Source organism: Trifolium pratense, linkage group LG5 (assembly GCF_020283565.1).
Source record: "Trifolium pratense cultivar HEN17-A07 linkage group LG5, ARS_RC_1.1, whole genome shotgun sequence".
Taxonomy (NCBI): domain Eukaryota; kingdom Viridiplantae; phylum Streptophyta; class Magnoliopsida; order Fabales; family Fabaceae; genus Trifolium; species Trifolium pratense.
The window spans coordinates 15,261,542-15,279,482 of record NC_060063.1 but is presented as its reverse complement, the minus strand read 5'-3'; the positions used below and the strand labels follow the sequence as shown (position 1 = coordinate 15,279,482).

General features: G+C 33.7%; 1 protein-coding gene across 1 annotated transcript; it reads right to left on the bottom strand.

The window, feature by feature from the left end:
* Window positions 1-16,753: 16,753 nt before the first annotated feature.
* LOC123885000 (auxin-binding protein ABP19b-like) lies at window positions 16,754-17,557 on the bottom strand. Its single transcript, XM_045934234.1, has one exon. The coding sequence runs from the start codon at window positions 17,509-17,511 to the stop codon at window positions 16,837-16,839; it is 675 nt and encodes a 224-aa protein (XP_045790190.1). The 5' UTR covers window positions 17,512-17,557; the 3' UTR covers window positions 16,754-16,836.
* Window positions 17,558-17,941: the final 384 nt, after the last annotated feature.

Below are 17,941 nucleotides of genomic sequence, written 5' to 3'. Positions count from 1 at the left end.
TCCCTCATTATATCTTTCTGCCCCTTCCAATATCTCAAAATTTATGTCGCCTCTTAGTGCTAGCCCAACAACTAGAAAAGAAAAGAATTACACTTAGCATCAGATACAATAAATTAATATGATTATCAAATTACATTAGTGTGAAACCAGATAATATTGGCACAAAATGTTACAATATACGAAGGAGAAATTATGTTTACGGCTGCTGTGATTATGTTGGCAGAAAATATAGCCACCTTCTATCGATACTGCTGGTATGGATAGAGCGGTGTTTCTTGATGATTTAAAATCTGACGATGTGTTAGGATGTGGCAGCATGAAAAAGTGAAGTTGGAACTAAAATTCTGGATACATGGAGCATAGATTGCACGGCATAATACACGACCAAGTACCAACAATCGGTGTCGTGAATCTTGTGCACAGTGTGACGGTGCTGTGAGACAATTACAACTCATATACTGATAATTTCCTTGGTACGACTTGTACCATTTTGGCATGTTAATAAAACTTTTTTGACATTTTCAAAAAAAAAAAAATGTTACAAAATACCAGTGACGCAGTGACCCTCATGTGTATCTTTCCTATAATCTATACCATATTTCCAGGTGAATGCTTAGCTTATTGAACATGAGTTCAAAAGGATCTAACAAGGTATTCGAACATGCGACTATCTTAGTTCGGTTAGCTAGAATGAGTGTCATTCTTGTTGGTTTTACTTCTCCGCAGTTCAGTTTTCTCATAATTGATAGCGACATTAGATTCACGCTAGCCCCTAAATCACAAAGGGCCTGTCCTACTTCAACTCCCCCGATTGAGCATGGTACAGTAATGCTGCCTGGATCTTTGCATTTTTGTGGAAGCTTCTTTTGAAACAGGGCACTGTATTCTTCGGTGAGCATGACGGTTCCTTTCTCTGAAAATTTATCTTTTAACGGCATATTGATCTCTGTTTTGTTCGGATACCCGTCAATGTTTTTGTCAATCTCTTTTTGAATCTCTTTCTTTTCGTTCTTTGATGGGTATGGTTGAACAAATACAGGCGATCTTGGAATTGTTTGTGCAGGAGGATTTTGAGTTGGTTGAGGGTTTTCCTGAATTATTGGTTCACTTTCTTCTATAGGTTCCTCTCTTTCATCAAACTAGAACTTTGACCCATGCGGTGCATGGGTCTAATTAGATGTAATATGTAATAATAAAAAATAAAATACAAAATTCTAAGAGCATTTTCAATAAGAGTAGTATAGCCTATAGGGAACTTCATGGACTAATTATTCTATATTTGCTTATGTGCTTATTTTATATTTTATATATTTTTTAAATAATTTTGGAAACCCATCGTTTTGTTTACTTATTAAAAAAAATTGCTGATAACTAAAAGTTAAAAAATTGATGATAATTAAAGGTTAAAAAAAAAATTAAAGACATAATCAAGAACATAAACTTAAGTAGACATCCATAAATAAATAAATAAAAATTGTGATTAATTCCGCCGTTCAAATTTATTGAAAATAGGGTTAACATATTAGGATTCCTAAATTCTTTCATAATTGAAGCACATGTTTTAGCGGTTGAAAGGTTTTATTGTAAGTAAGGGATGCAGGTTCGATGACAAATCTGTATATTTTTAATATAAAGCTGCAATAAAAAGAAAGAGAAAATGAGAGGGGAAAAAAATTTGGTTTAGGGTTAGCTTATGTTAGCAAGATTATAATATAAGAGATTATCGGTTTTTAATTGTTTAAATTGTGCAATGAAAATTGATGGTGCTTAATTGACGTATGAAATATTTCCTATGAAAGTTGATGGAGCTTAACACATTGTGGACATAATTTAAATTACAATTGGTCTGCTAGTGCATATTATATAAATTGATCATCGGTTAATATTAAATCTGCAATATTAAAAACAAAATAATGAATGTGATTAGTGACATGATTATTGTTGTGTTTGGTTGTATTGCAAAAAAAATTGATTTAGCAGAATTGAGTGTGATAATAACTTTCCAAATTACACGTGATAATAACTTTCCAAATCTTACATGATAATTATTCTCTAAATTTATGATCCGGTAGAAAAAAAATCATTGATCAGGAAAGACATAAAAATATTTCGTGATGAATAATATAGTCAACAATAATTTTGATACGATATACTTTTAAAATTGATGGTGCTTATCAATTATTGCACATAATTTTAATCACAATTGGTATACTTGCCATAATGGTTGGAAATATTGTCTTGCATTGAAGGGTTGCGGGTTCGAATCCTAGTCAAGACAAAATTGTATTATTTTTTTAATAAAAATTGCAAGATAAAATGGAGGGAAAACAGAGAAAACAAATTAGGGTTTAGAGTTTGCTTGTGTATACAAGCTTATAATATAAAAGATTCCTCGATGTCCTCCTGTATTCCTTATGTTTGTGAATCATGAGTCTCGATTGCTTCTGAATCTCTGCATTGCGTTGGTCTTTCTACCTTATTTATTCTCCAATTGCGCAGCTCGATCGCTTGGCATTGTTCCTTAATCCAGGACATTTCTTCTATTAGGCGTTGTGATACACCTAAAAATGTGCTATTTATTTAGTTAAATTATTATTATATTTTATATGTTTTTATTTCGATTTTGAAGTTTTACTATATAAATAGTTACTTATTCCTCGTATTTTAAATAAACAGATAAAAAGTGTAAGAGTTGAAGATAGGAGCGAAAATGGACTGAAAAGGAGCAAAAATGGACAAAAAGGCCACACATGTGCAGCCAATTGGGCCACACATGTGCAGCCCATCAAGCAGCCCAAGCCAACCAAATGGCGCACGCCAGCAAGGGCACAATGCCGCTCGCCACTTGCAGCCCAGTGGCGGTCGCCACACTCCCATCTCAGCCGTCCAATCAAAGTTCAATCGTGTGGCGCTCGCCACACTAATTTTAGTCCCACATCGGTTGTTTCAATTGTTTTGTCTCCTAGCTACTAGTATAAATATGTGTCCTTTCTTACACTTTAGAAGACACACCAACTTGTAACAGTTGAGGAAGAGAATTGAGACTTAGATTTATTCTAGTTTCTTCTCTTAGTTTAAATTTTTATTTCCTGCTGTTGCGCTGTCGGTGTCCGTACTCAAGATTTCTTTTATTAATTCAGGTTCTTTATTTTATTTTATTTTATTTATTTTTATTTTTATTTTATTTTTCTGTTTTTATTTAATGTCTTTATTTTTATTTATTTATTTTATGCCTTTATTTTTAGTTATGTCTAGCTAAATTTAGCATTGCTAGGATGTGTAGTTAGTAGCTAATAAGGGTTCGGTAGTTGATTCGTGCGAGTAGTTTTCAACCACCAGTTTTAAATAATACGTTTTCAAATAATTTGTCACGACAGTGAGAATTGTTTTAAATGCAATAAACCAACATTACGACAGTTGAGGTTTAGGCCGGATAGTTAAAACTGACCGTTAGTTCTAAAGTCCGCGACAACTATTTAGGATTGATGAGTTTTATATTGGTTTTCAAAGGTACTTATATAGGTAAGTGAGCGCGTGAGAGCAGAACATTTATTTTATCTAAGTATAACGCTAGTCAAGATTTGCGACAGTTGAGATTAGTGTTTTTAAATCAAATATAATTCTTGAAAACTGACGACTGTTTTATTTTCTTAAGCAGTTTTTAATTAAACGTTGATTATAATTCGTCACGAGAGTGAGGATTAATTAAAGTAAAAATCAATAAAGCGACAGCGTGAGATTTCTACTAGATAGTAAAAACTGAACATTCACTTCTAGAAAATTCGCTTTTAGAGACCGATTTAGCGACCGAAATAATTCGGTCGCTATAGAGACCGAAATAGAGACCAAATTTCGAGTGTCAAAGTTAAAAAAATAATCGGTCGCTAATGGATTTAGAGACCAAATTAGAGACCAATATTTAGCGACCAATATTTCATTCGCTGTTAGAGACCGAATTAGAGACCAAAATTTTGACCTTCAAAGTCAAAAACTATTCGGTCGCTAAATCGGTCGCTAAGTGATTATAGAGACTGAATTGGAGACCGATTATTATTAGCGACAACAGATCTGACGCAAAAATATTGTTACAACAAAAAGTAAAAATTTATTTAATAATAAAAATCTATGTTATGATGCTAAGTTATTTTAAAAAAAAAAAAATCCAATTTATTTATCTTGTGATTTCCAATTTATTTATCTTGTGATTTCCAATTTATTTATCTTTTGAATGACTAGAAATAGAAAGCACTGAACAAATTGAAAAACACAAGAAGAAAAGAAACAAATTTCACGCCAAACCCTTTCTTCTTTAGCAGATCCTTTCTTCTCCATACCCTCTCCTATCATGACTGAGTTATCCACCAAATCTCCGCAGTGCTTGAGCTCTCCACGAAACCTTTTTTTCTGCAAACTTTGTCACGTCTAAGTTCTGATTTCAACAATTGCCTCAAATCTTGTCCAATTCATGTCCACATACCTTGGAGTTCAACAATTGCCCTAATCCCTTTGATTTTGACACTCAATTGCTGCCTCTAATCCCTAATCTAACATTCCGCTTCTAATCGAGAGACCGCGACGAACCATAATCTCACGATTCAACTTTCAATCGTAGCATCGTAATTTAGCATCAGAAGCCAGTTCGTTCTGTCCACGGGAAAGCGTATGAAACTCTCTCTCTCTCAATACTATTTTCATGTTTGTTTTGGTAGAAATCTGTGAAAAAAGTGATATTTTGAATGCTACATCTTGATTTCTCATAAAGCGTCGGAACATTGGTCGCAACAAACAGAGAAATTAATTTTAAATCAGTCGCTAAAATCAGTCACAAATCAGTCGCTATAGCGTCGTAGAATGCGTCGCAACGATTGTCGCAAATTCAGTCTCTAAGCCAGTCTCTACGTTCGGTCACTATTTTGGTCTCTAAAATTAGTCGCTAACATGGTCGCTACAAAATCGGTCGCTGGGTTGGTCACAACGGATCAGCGACCAGGGTCGTTGATGCTGATTTTATATGGTCGCTAAATCGGTCGCTAATGGTTTTAGAGACCGATTTTCATCAAAATCGGTCTCTAAATCGGTCGCTAAAGGCGAGTTTTCTAGTAGTGATTAGTTCTAATTCGCAACGACAGTTGGGATTAGAGTTAATTAAATTATATTGCTTTTCAAAGAGTATTTTATTAGCGGATGTGAGAACGAGAGTTAAGCATCACCTTTATATTATATCATGCTGATTAAGATTTGCGACAGCTGAGATTAGTATTTTTAAATCAATATAGTTTCAGAAATTTAACAGTTTGTTTAGCACGAATTAAATATTGAACCCTATGAAGCAACTAATAGCATGTCCTAGCAATATTTTATTTATATATTAAAAATCTAAAAAATATATATTTCTCTTATTTTAATTATTCAATTATTCAAAACCCTTTTAAATCATTAGCCTTAGATTTACAAAGCAACACTAGATAACGGTAGGTCGATTATTGGACCTTTGGGTTCGATAATCTTTTAAAACTATGCGACACAACTGTATGCTTGCAGTTAAGTTGATAAACACGCGATCACGTTGAATTTCGTTCCTTGAAGACGTCATGTGTTCTCCCATAGTTGTTGTGAACTGAATCATCATTACTTCGAGTTTGGTTGCTTGAGCAATTTCTTCTATTGATTCAGATTCTTCCTTCTCCTGAGTCTTTTTACTCTTCCAAGATGCTCTTTTTGTTTTAAGACTTCCAGTTGCTCTACACGATCTTCCTCATCATCGTCAATCTTATTGTATTGATTTTGGCACATATTTTGGATTAATTCTTCCACTTCAACAGGAGTTTTTTTGTAGGATAGAACCACCTGCTGATGCATCTAAGAACATCCTTTGTTTTTGTTTAATGCCATTGATGAAGAGACACATGAGTTCTGTTGTGCATATTCGATGATTTGGACATATGCGCTTGAGCAGTTTGAATCTCTCGTAACTTTGTGAGAGACTTTCCTTCCGTTCTTGTTTGAATCCCAAAAGCTCTGCCTTTCTTTCGTCATACCGGCTCTTGGTGAAATATTTTTCTAGAAATTTCTCCTCAAGATCCTTCCACGTTTCGATAGTTCGAACTGGTAAACAATACAACCAATCTTTTGTGTATCTCGTTAGTGAGTATGAGAAAAGAAATAATTTCTTTTGGTCATCTGTGACATTTCCTGGTCGTTTATGGAGTGCACATGTTTCCTTAAAGTTTATCAGGTGTTCCCAAGGGTCTTGGGAATCATCTCCCTTGAACTGATTACACTTTAGTTCCTTCATTACCATCTTTGTGACCTCTGGGGTAGCTGGATTTGCTGGCTGAAATCCCTCTGTTACTTCTTCAGGATCAATTATTTTAAGGTAATTGCCCATAACATTTCTGGCAAATACCTTAGTAGTACTGTTACTTATTTTTGGTGTTCTTTTTACAACAAGTGTTTAACTGCAGGGGTTCCCAGGTAAGGGAGGTGGATCTCTAGGATCGCTTAAGTACCAAACTTTGCCTAGCCAAAACCTTCTGACAACTTACTTTTTGCAAGAACGTTTACCCTTTTTTTTATAGGTGCAAAAATTAAAGACAAAAATTAAAAGATAGAATTCCTAAACTAACTAATTACTTTGTAAACACAATCTCCGGCAACGGCGCCAAAAACATGACGGTGGTTCTGCACAGGGATTGTGCCAAAGTTACTAGTTTTGATTAGGAACTTTATGCAATAAAAGTAAATTAAAGTAAAAGACTTTGCATTCGCTTTATTTGATTGAGTGGGGGTTTTGACAAATAACAATAAATAGCAATTGAAGTAAAGAGCAGTTGTAATGAAGAGTTAAGTTTCAGATGAGAACTAGTGGTTAAGTACTTTTGAATTCCTCCCCTATTCCTGCTTAGTAACTGGCCCTATATCTACTTACTATTGAAGTATTATATGGAGATTAATTTCTATGAAAGTAAGCCTAGTAGAACTATTCTTACTTCTATTGTAATATGCTTAGGTTGAATCAATTAAACTAGGTTTAGCCTTCGTTATTTATTTTCCTTACCCTTAACGGGTTCAACCTGCAATAGGCATCCTGATGACTCTTTTGCAAGTGTACAAAATCGTTCAAGTAATAAAGTAGGAATTAAGATCGTCTCCACAAGGATTGCGTGTGCAACAATTCAATTTTCACTAAATTAGGATCAAAGCAATAATTTGGGGGGTTTTTCAAGTTTGTTTGTATCAAGAGCATAAAAGAAACAATAAAAGATAGAGTCTTGTTTTTAAGATGAGAAGAATAGTTAGGTTGTTTCGAATCCCTTCCCTTTTCCTACTTGGTAACCTGTTATTATATTTCAAAATTTAAATTAAGTCTAGTTCTTCATGACGAATTAACTCTTAAATAGTAATAACCACTCTCGTGTCTTATTACCCTATTCACTAATAACAAGCTCCCTAATCCCTTAGGTGAGTAGTAAATTATGAAAGCGTTAATGATGCCCGTTAATTCAAAAGTCACAACTGCAAACTATGTATCCCTACAATAGCCGCAAGTTACGTATCCCTACAATAAAACTATTGAATAATTATCATCAATTCGAATATCAAAAGAATTTCCCGAAAAAAATCGATATCTAGATCAATTTCACTAATACGTATACTAATGAAAAGCATTAAACATAGACGATAATTAAATGATTAGTAAAGACTGAATTTCAATAATATAATAACCGATTACAGGATCAAGTAGTTCTAGGGAAGTTCATCTACTAATCCTAACCTTAGGAAATTAGTTACTCATAGGCATGGTAAAACAATAGAGTAAAAACATGCATAAAAAGTAACCTCACTGCCTTGCGGAGGAAGTTCCGTCTCCCTATGGTGGGGGATAGTCGCCTTCCCTTAAGAGCTCCTAATCCCTCCTTGCTCCTCCTCCTTTGCTCCTTAGAGGCTTATAGTTCTCTGAACTTTTTAATGAATAATTGTGAAGGAGAAGAACTCTATTTATAACTTTTTTGGACTTTGGCTCCAAGTTACATCGTGGTACGATGTAATCCATCGTGGCACGATGATGACCTCAGAATTGGATTTTCGCTTCAAAATGAAAGTTGTAGCTCTTTGTCTTAGCTTTCCAACGCATGGTCACGGGCCTCGATCCGATACTCGTAGCTCCAATTATAGCATTGTTGCTACAATGTTGTATATTGAGCGTATTTCTTCCTTTTTTGCCCTTTTTTATGCAATTTCTTCAACTCTTGTTTCTTGATCAAGTAACTTCATTCCTTAGGTATTTTTCATGCTTTGTCTATCAAAAGACTACTAAAATAACTAAAAACTAACCTAAAATACTACTAAAATCATCATATAAATTCCTGTCATCACAACTCCACACTTAAACTGTTACTCGTCCTCGAGTAACGTGTCTGTCAAACAAAATCGTTAGTGGAACAACAAATAACTTAGATGACAGGAAATTCACAACCTTTATTAATTGTCGGTAATGGTACCACCGATTTTCACTGTAGCGATAATGCTCAATCAACACTTGTCCCAAGAGACGTCAATATTAGCAAGTACAACCGATGTCCGCAAGAGTCCTTGTTCAACTTTTTATCTCTCTCTCTCTCTCTCACACATTTTCGCTCAATATTGAAAGGGTGTCTCTCAATCAACGTTAAAACAGATACGCATTATTGGAGGTCTTTATGGGTTGTAACGTGGCTTAGATAAATGTAGGATATTTTTGGGAAAGTAGGCTTAGAATTGGAGTTAAGTATGACTACTTGTCCTTATTTAGGTGCAACATGTTACCTTTAGTACCTTTTTGATGAAGTACAAGAGAAATTTCTTTTCTTTTGAGGATCGGATGTGTCTTTGTGTGATCCTTGATCTATCACTATTTTCTTTTTCTTTTTATAATTTTTTTTAAGGGACTAGATTTTTATGGAATTTTTTATGTGTTCCATCTCTTTTTTCATTTAATTGTTTTTTCTTTGTGATAGTTTTCTTGTATACCACCCCATACTTATAATGTTGCCAAGACAAGAGAACTAGATCTCTACCTAACTCCAAAGAGGGTAAAAACTTTGTTTTTCAGGTCTTAGGCTTATAATATGGTTTGTCACCGAAAGAAAAGGGATATTGTTTTACGGATCAAAGTGGTTAGCAAAGGATAATATTATATATGGGTGGCTTGAAAAAGGCTCAGAGTTAAATGAATAAATTGCCTCAATGAGTATAAGTTAAACCAATCGGTCAGCAGAGAATAATCGCAAGTCCTAAAAAATAAACAAGTACACGGATACTCACATAAGTGTATTGAAAGAAATTGGTAATACCGTGGAAATATTTGGCTCAAATCCTCACTTGGCTTCGGTATCTGAAAGTCGAACATTTATCTCGTGGACATTATCTTCCTCACTCATCTTTCTGTCTCTTGAACTTTCACGCTTTCATGAGCAATCACCTTTAGTGTTCATTGTATTAAGGCGTGGAATTCACATCATAGAAGTCGAATTGTTACTTCACTGAAACTTTGCCTATAACTTTTAACATGCACTCAATAATAAACAAGCAAACCATTAGTTAGACATCAGGGGGCTGTCAGCAGATGACATACTAATTGTGAAAATTTAAAATTTGCGGAAAATTAAATAATGATGGGTTGCCTCCCATCAAGCGCGTGTTTAACGTCTCAAGCTTGACTCATCTTGCTGAGTTTAGCTGTCAGTCAGAACAAGAGAGATCCTTTCAGTAGGAATCTCACCTCCCTTGTATGGTTTGAGTCTTTGACCGTTAACCTTGAATGTTCTTGATGCTCCTAAATCAGTTAACTCAACTGCTCCATAAGGGGATACTTCTCTTGAGACAAAATCCTATTTTGATGTTTTAAAGATAACAACCCTTAATTAAATTTTAATTTGATTCTGATCATTTTGTGATCTAACAAGTGCTCTTGAGTGATTTAATTTAAGAACAGATGCAATGGATTAAATTAACCTTGTTTCACTCATAAGAAAAGAATCAAACACGTTTTAGACAAATCTGCCTCAGAGAATGATCTCAGATTGGTCTCCAGACTCACGTGTTCAAAAGCATAAGCACTTATTCAAGTCAACTTGGTACAAGACAAGAATGAACTTTTAAGTTGGACTTATTAAAGGATCATAACAGTGCAAACAAGTCATTTAAGGCAAGGAATTGATTTTGGTTATTGGACTTACTCGAATAAGCTTCTTTAGGGAATAATAATTTCACATCTTGCAACAAGGCTCTATGTTCTACAAGAACATCATTAAAGAAGATAAATCTAGACCAATGAGAACTCAACAACAAGTACTAACAGCTTGCAAGGAAGCTTCACATCTGATTCAAGTACAAGTTTATGACATGGGTGGCTACATTCTCCCATAAAAGAGTACTCATTTCACTATTCATGTGTCCTTTGAAGGACAAGTGAACAATTGCTACTCTATGCCCTTGATGAAGTGTTTACAGCTGTATTACAACTTGCAACAACTCTATTTTCGTTGGACCTTATCCACACCATTTCAGAGAATGGTCTCCAACATCCTGGAGAATGATCTCTGATGTGAAAACTCTGCAAGTGCACAGATCTATCGTGTAGTTTTAAAAGATATCGATCCCACTGGGACTATTTTCTCAATAATTCGCTTGTTTTTAATAAATCGTAAGGTCAAGGCTTTAATCAAAAGAGGAATTCTAATTAATAACTAAAATAAATTTGACTTTCTTTTAAAAGGGATAAAACTAAACCGGAATGTGATTTTAGTCGCTTCAATGGATTCGGTAATTAAACTGCGTTTTGAAATAATGTTACTTTTTAACAAACTGAAATTGATTAAAAGATACGCGTCTCACACTCTCGCGCTATTGAGTAATATCGTATAGATATAAAATAAATGTTTCACTTTCGCTCTCGCACTTACTTATAAAAATACTTTTTGAAAATCAATTCAATTTAATTAAAAAGATCTAGTTTTCTCAAAACAACATTAGTTTAAAAATATAGTCTCACGCCGTCGCGCTATTGAACTGATACTATATTATATAAATGAATGCTTCACTCTCGCTCTCACATCTATTTATAAAATACTTTTTGAAAACTAATATAGTTTAATTGATTTTAAAGAGCTGTCGCGGTGTTTAAAATTAATGTTCAGTTTTTACTATCCGGTACAAATCTCACACTCTCGTGCTATTAATTTATACCTTAGTTAATTTTCACTCTCGTGCAAAATTATTAATTTAATTATTAAAAACTGAACAGAAAACTAGATTGAAAAAAACGTAAGTCACAGATTAATTACCAAATCCAGATTAGCTTCCTAGTTCACATTCCAGTTAAATAGATTTAGCTGCGCATGATTTTATTTGACAAGATACTGATTAAATAATTATTAGTTAAACGAAACATTTAAACAGAGTAATCATAAATTAAACAGAGCATATGAATAAACGGTACGAGTATCAAAGCATAAACTTGAATCTGTAATTATATTAAAGCATAAATCTGAATATTGAAACTGAATAAAAGTACTGTATTAAAACTTACAAATACTAGTGAAACTAGTACAGGTACACAGGAACGAAGGAAATCAAAGACAAACTGATTGAAACTGGAACTGGAAGTGTAAGCAGCAACACCACACATTTTTGCTCCGTAAACTAAAACACTTAACAACTAAATTTTAAACTGAATTTTTCTCTTAAAAATCTAAGTCTGCGTAGAAAAAGTTGGAAAAACACTGACTAGTGTTCTCTATTTATAGGCTTTATGAGATAAAAATATCTCCTTCGAATTCGTTGTTCCGTTATAAGAAACGTGCGTCCCAATCGTAGTTACTTTCACCGAAATCTGAGGAGCAGTTGAGGATAAAGCGGTGTGAAACGTGCCCGTGAAAATAGGAAACAAACACTACGTGGCGGGTGCCATAAAGCACATGGCGGGCGCCATGTATACAAAGTCTGTGGCAGGTGCCACAAGGCACATGGCCGGCGCCATGGCTTGTTGTGTGGCGAGTGCCACAAGCATGCCCAACGCCATGTGTTTGTTTGCACCACATGTGCATGGCACATGCCTTGTGCATGTGGGCTTGGCTTGTTCGTCCAATTTCTTTTGGGCCTCTCTTCCATCTGATCCAATGTCTTTTTTATCCACTTTGACATTAATTTTGTGACCCTTTTTTTATTTCGAGAAGTTCCGGAAATACCTGTAATACACAATAAAAAATGATAATAATACTACTAAAATGCAAAGAAAATAATAAAATATTAAACTAATATTATAAAATAAATACTATATTTTTCAGTGTTATCAATCTCCCAGGTTTTTGCACTTAGGTGGCAATCTTATCCAAAGGCATTCAAATCTTATTTCCTCACATGGGAAATACATTTGCAACGGATATACACTCTGAGACAACTCATTGACAGTTAGTTAAAGAATATTTCTGACCAACAAGTACAGTGTGACAGTCAGAGACCATTAGAAGAATGATCTACTGGAGCATCTCAAAGACAAAATCACATAGGCTGTTTTGTTTCTCTCACAACGGCTAGTTCTTCACTCACAACGTATATGTGTGATGTCCAAGCAACAAGGGAGCATCTCCATCTATAAATAGCACGTTGATTTGGTTGGAAGAGCAAGAACTTAAAGCACACAAAGCAATCTAATACATTCCATCTCAAGCAATCAAGCTCTTCTTTTCACTCTTACTCTAAAGCTCTCTAGAAATCTAGGATCATATTTTGTAGAGTACTTTGAGTGTATCAATTTGTAAGCTTCACAACTGGTTAGGTGTATAAGCTTAGATCCAAAAGAAATCATTGAAAAATCATTAGGATTCTCTCAAGTCAATTGGGTATAATTGATTGAGGTTACCTTGTAAAGGTAGATCAGCTGGTTATAGCTGGATACTTTGTGATCTTGGTTTTAGATCACAAAGGGTCTTTGATCTGGGCTTAGATCAAAGGGAAGTTTCTGTAATCTTGGTCTAGATTATAGTGGATAATCTCACGCAAGTGGGGACTGGAGTAGCCCATACTATCAAGGGGTGAACCAGGATAAATTCTTTGTGTGATTCTCTCTTCCCTTACTCTTTTATTTGTGCAAACACTAACTCACACTAATCACTATATTGCACTTACATTCGAGGAGAACGTTCTGTGTGCTCAAGTTTCAAGCTTTTTTTAGGCTCTCCAAACAACTTTTTTGGGAATACTGTCTTTGTGTTACTTGTCAGACAAGCAATCTGCACATTTACCTTCTACATCCTTCAAATATGGTAAGTGTGGAAAGTTTAAAGATTCAGCCATCGAAAAATGTGGACAACTCGCTAGAGAAGATGACGCAAGAACGCAAAGAAACAAATGAAAAAACTGTTGTGACCATTAGAACAAAAAACTGCTGTTTTTGACTCTTAGAAAAAAAAGTATACGAGCTCCACTAATGTTAATTGTTGGTGTAAGTGAGGTCCCGTACGTTACTATTCATTCATTAACAAAGCCTTATATAGCCAAAGAGTACAATACAAATGTATATTGGGCCTAACACAAGTTAACACACAAAAGCTCAATATCCATAATACCCAACAACAATACTCAACAGGAAATCATGTTTTTCTTATCTTTACTCCTTAAAAACCCCAATGCTTGAAATTCCATTACCGTGTGTTTGGATAAGGGATTCTAGAAATTCAAGGGATTTTAATTACTAGCCAATTCAATTGATTCAATTGAATTTCCTTGATTTTCAAATTTCATTGTTTGGATAAAGTGTTGAAATTCCATCAATTGTAAAATTCTTTGTTTGGCTAATGTAATTAAATTTTTTTCACTCAATTTTATTTATCTTAATAAAATTGACCCTAAACCCAAAAAAAAACGGCCGAAAACCTAAAATTAGTTGTAAACCCAAAATCAACCTGAAACTCGAAAAATCGGCCAAAAACCCAAAAAATCGGCCCAAAATCTAAAATCGACCGTAAACACAAAAAATCGGCCGAAATACCTAAAATCGACTGAAAACTCTAAAATCGGCCGAAAACCCAAAAAATCAGTCGAAAAGCCAAAAATCGACCCTAAACCCAAAAAATCGGCCGAAAAATCTAAAATCGGCCGAAAACCCAAAAAACGACAATAAACCCTAAAATTGACCGAAAAATGAAAAATCGACCGAAAATCCAAAAATCGACTATAAACGCTAAAATCGGCCGAAAACTGGGTTTATAGTCGATTTTTGGGTTTTCGGTCAATTTTTTGTTTTTCGGCCGATTTTGGGGTTTATAGCCGATTTTAGGATTTTGGGTTGATTTTTGGTTTTCGGCTGAGTTTTTTGGGTTTAGGGACAATTTTAGATTTTTCGTCCGATTTTTTGGGTTTTCAACCGATTTTAGGGTTTACGATCGATTTTAAGGTTTTTGGCCGATTTTTTTACGGTTGATTTTTGAGTTTTCGGTCGATTTTAAATTTTTCTGCTGATTTTAAGGTTTATAGTCAATTTCCATAGAGCTTGCATGTAAAGTTCCAATTTTTATAGTGGGTAAAATTCCATAGTTTCTCTAGACAAAAAGGGGGATTAAGGGCTGCATGAGTGAGAAGGGGAGAGATGAAGAACAAATTAAAGGCTTAAATTGTTACCTCTTAGAAGAAAGATAGAATGCATCCAAGAGATCCACGATGGATTGACGGTTGAGCTGGGTTTGGTTTTTGAGAGAAGAAAAATTGCTAATTAAGAGGTAGCTAAGACGTGAGAGAGAGTGTGTGGAGAGTACGTAGTGTTATGTTCTTTTTTATTCTTCATAATCATTGTCTCTATCGCTCTGCTTTTCTATTTGCTCACTCACATGCTCTCGCTCTCGTTCTCTCTCTCAATTTTTTTTTATGCATATAACAACTTCTATTTCAAGCCTTAAAAAATAGAAACAAATATATATATATATATATATAAATCCTAGATAGTTGTGGAATTGCCTATCTAAACCCTAATTCACAAACCAATGAAAATCTTTCATTTAGCCACATCATCCACTTACATCCATTTAATGTGGGGTACTAATTGTAATTATTATTATTATTATTATTATTATTATTATTATTTTGGGTTATTATTCATTTTAAATTTTTTTGTTCATTTTATTTTTTTGTGTATTTTATTGTCTTTTTTTTCAAAAAAGTTAATGTTTTTGCTAATAATCTTTTGTCCAATCTTTATAAATATAAGGAGTTGGTCGATTGTCAGGACTACTTTCTAATGTTAGTAAAAAAAATAGATAAAATAAATTTTACTAATGGTTGTTATGCTCTATATGATTTTTATCATATTCGATATTTGAGTATGAGTTAAGTTGCTTTATCTTTGCTCCAATAAGTTTCAAATTAATATAAATGTCAAATTCGATAATACAGTAGTTTTTTGGTAAGAGATAATGAAGTAGTTTATCCAACTCAGAATCCTCCAATGAGATTTATAATATAAATAAAAACTTATGTTTCAACATCGATTGTTTTCCATGGTCAATTATATGTTATCATTTCCATAGTTATTTTGAAGAATGAGTTAAAGATATTGCTAATCAATGTTAATGAAAAAGATACCAAAGTAACTTCAAATGTGATGTATAAATAAGTTTTTTAAATGTATAAACATCTATATATATAATTCCTAGATAGTTGTGTAACCACTAATCTAACCCTAATCCACGTCAGTCACTTATTTCCAATTAAACCACTCAATAATGTCACATTACTTCTACTTACATCATTGTCATCTCTATACACTTTTTCATATGCCTACATTTATATACCTATGACTTTTCATTATACACCCACTCAACTAATAATAATAGGTTTTACTAAATTATACGCACTAATTAATCTTTTATACTATATATTGAATTATAGTGTCCAATTAAGAATCAAATGCACAGTGTATGAGTATGACCACAAACCATTTTTATAGCGACATGACAATTTATGGATTACCAACTTATTTTGGTAGATGCAATAGGATCCATTGTAATCTTTTCGAAATGTATAAACACATCTTTAATATCTATCTTATATTTACATCACTTTTTTATTATTATTATTTTGTTGTTGTTGATGTTATTATTATAATTTTCATAATATTTATTTTTTCAATTTATACGAATAATTTTTCAACATTACAATATAAAATACCGCATAATACCTGTGCATCGCACGGGTGTGCGACTAGTTTATTTTAAAATAAAATAGTAGCAATTACATTGGTTGATTTAAATATGCAATTCTATTATTTTGAAACAAATTAGGATTTGAAGTTCATAAATTTTATTTTTTTGTGAGAAAATTTGAACGAACATCGCCGAAAACATCCGATGCGGCTTCCGATGCAGTTGTGATGCGGTTACGATGCGGTCGTACACCTGAATTAATTAAGATCACACCGCAATTGCGGTGCGATGCGGTGACTACCGCATCAGCAATATTGCGGCCGAAATTGCGGATGCGAACCGCAATTTAAAACTTTGATATATCCTTACTTGATATAAAACACTTTTTTTTTTTCCGATGAAACTGATGATCAAACTCAAAAGCTCTAGCACAGTACCCAAATCCCCCACCGATGAACAAAATCTAGTGGTTTAAAACAATTTTTTTTTAAATGGCAAATTATAAGTATATATATATATATATATATATATATATATATTGATATAAAACACTTTAATAAATGTGACGAGCGTGCACAAACAAGAAAATACCACACATTCATTTATTCATATCATATCACAAATTTCCAAAGTTCACATCCATCAAAGATAAGAGAACTCACTAATACTGCATATTCCTCACACTCTCATGATCAACAACAAATTTTAAATCACTACCTCCAAAAACGTCTTTAAGCTTTTCCACGGTATCAGCATCAAGTAAAGTAGTTGCAGTGATTATCGAAGTCGAAATGTTGCTTTGAAACAAAGCGAAATCCAATGTTTGTATGCCGGGATTAGCACTACCTAAGCTAACAAAAGCAAGTGCATTTGAATCACCAACATTAATTTGAAAATGCAATAAACCTTGTGGAAAAACCATAAGATCATATTTGTGAAGAGTTTTAATGTAAGCAACATTGTCAGTTGAAACAAATCCAGCAAGGATTGTTCCTTCAATAACAACAATCAGTTGTGATGCACGGGGGTGTGTGTGAAGCGGAATAACTCCGCCTACACCAAAATCTAAACGTCCGATGGTAATTCCGAGTCCATTCAAACCGGGAAATTGCGTGTCGAATCCAAAGGCAACAGAGGTATTGAAAATATTGGTTTTTCCACTTGTGTTTAGGCCGTGGTAGACAAAGTCGTCCACGGTTACATCTTTCGGTGATTTGCAAGAATATCCGGTTGGGCCGCTTGGTGCAGTGTAATCTGCTACGCAGAAATCTACTACTAATGATGATGCATGAGAAAGAGAAAGAAGAGTAAAAATGAAGAAGATAGTTGGAATCATATTCAATTTTTGTTGTTATTGATTTGTAAGGGTTGTGTTGTGTGTGATTTTGTGATCATTGGTTCTATTATATATATAGGAAATTTGGTTTTACTAATATTGTTATGGCTTAATTAATAAAATGGTCCCTTAAAGACATTTTTGGTTTCAGATTGGTCCCTTAAAGAAAAAAAGGTCCAAATAGGTCACTTAAAGAAAAAAAGTCCGAATAGGTCCTTTAAAGACATCTCCGTTAAGCAGTTTGGTCCATAAAAAGAGGTCTAAATAGGACAAAACTGATTAACAGTTATGTCTTTAAAGGACCTATTCAGACTTTTTTTTCTTTAAGGGGCCTATTTAGACCTTTTTTTCTTTAAGGGACCAATATGAAACCAAAAATGTCTTTAAAGGACCATTTTATTAATTAAGCCTATTGTTATTGGATAATTTA

Coding starts and splice junctions, on each gene's coding strand:
- LOC123885000 (XM_045934234.1), bottom strand. CDS start 17,511: ATGATTCCAACTATCTTCTTCATTTTTACTCTTCTTTCTCTTTCTCAT.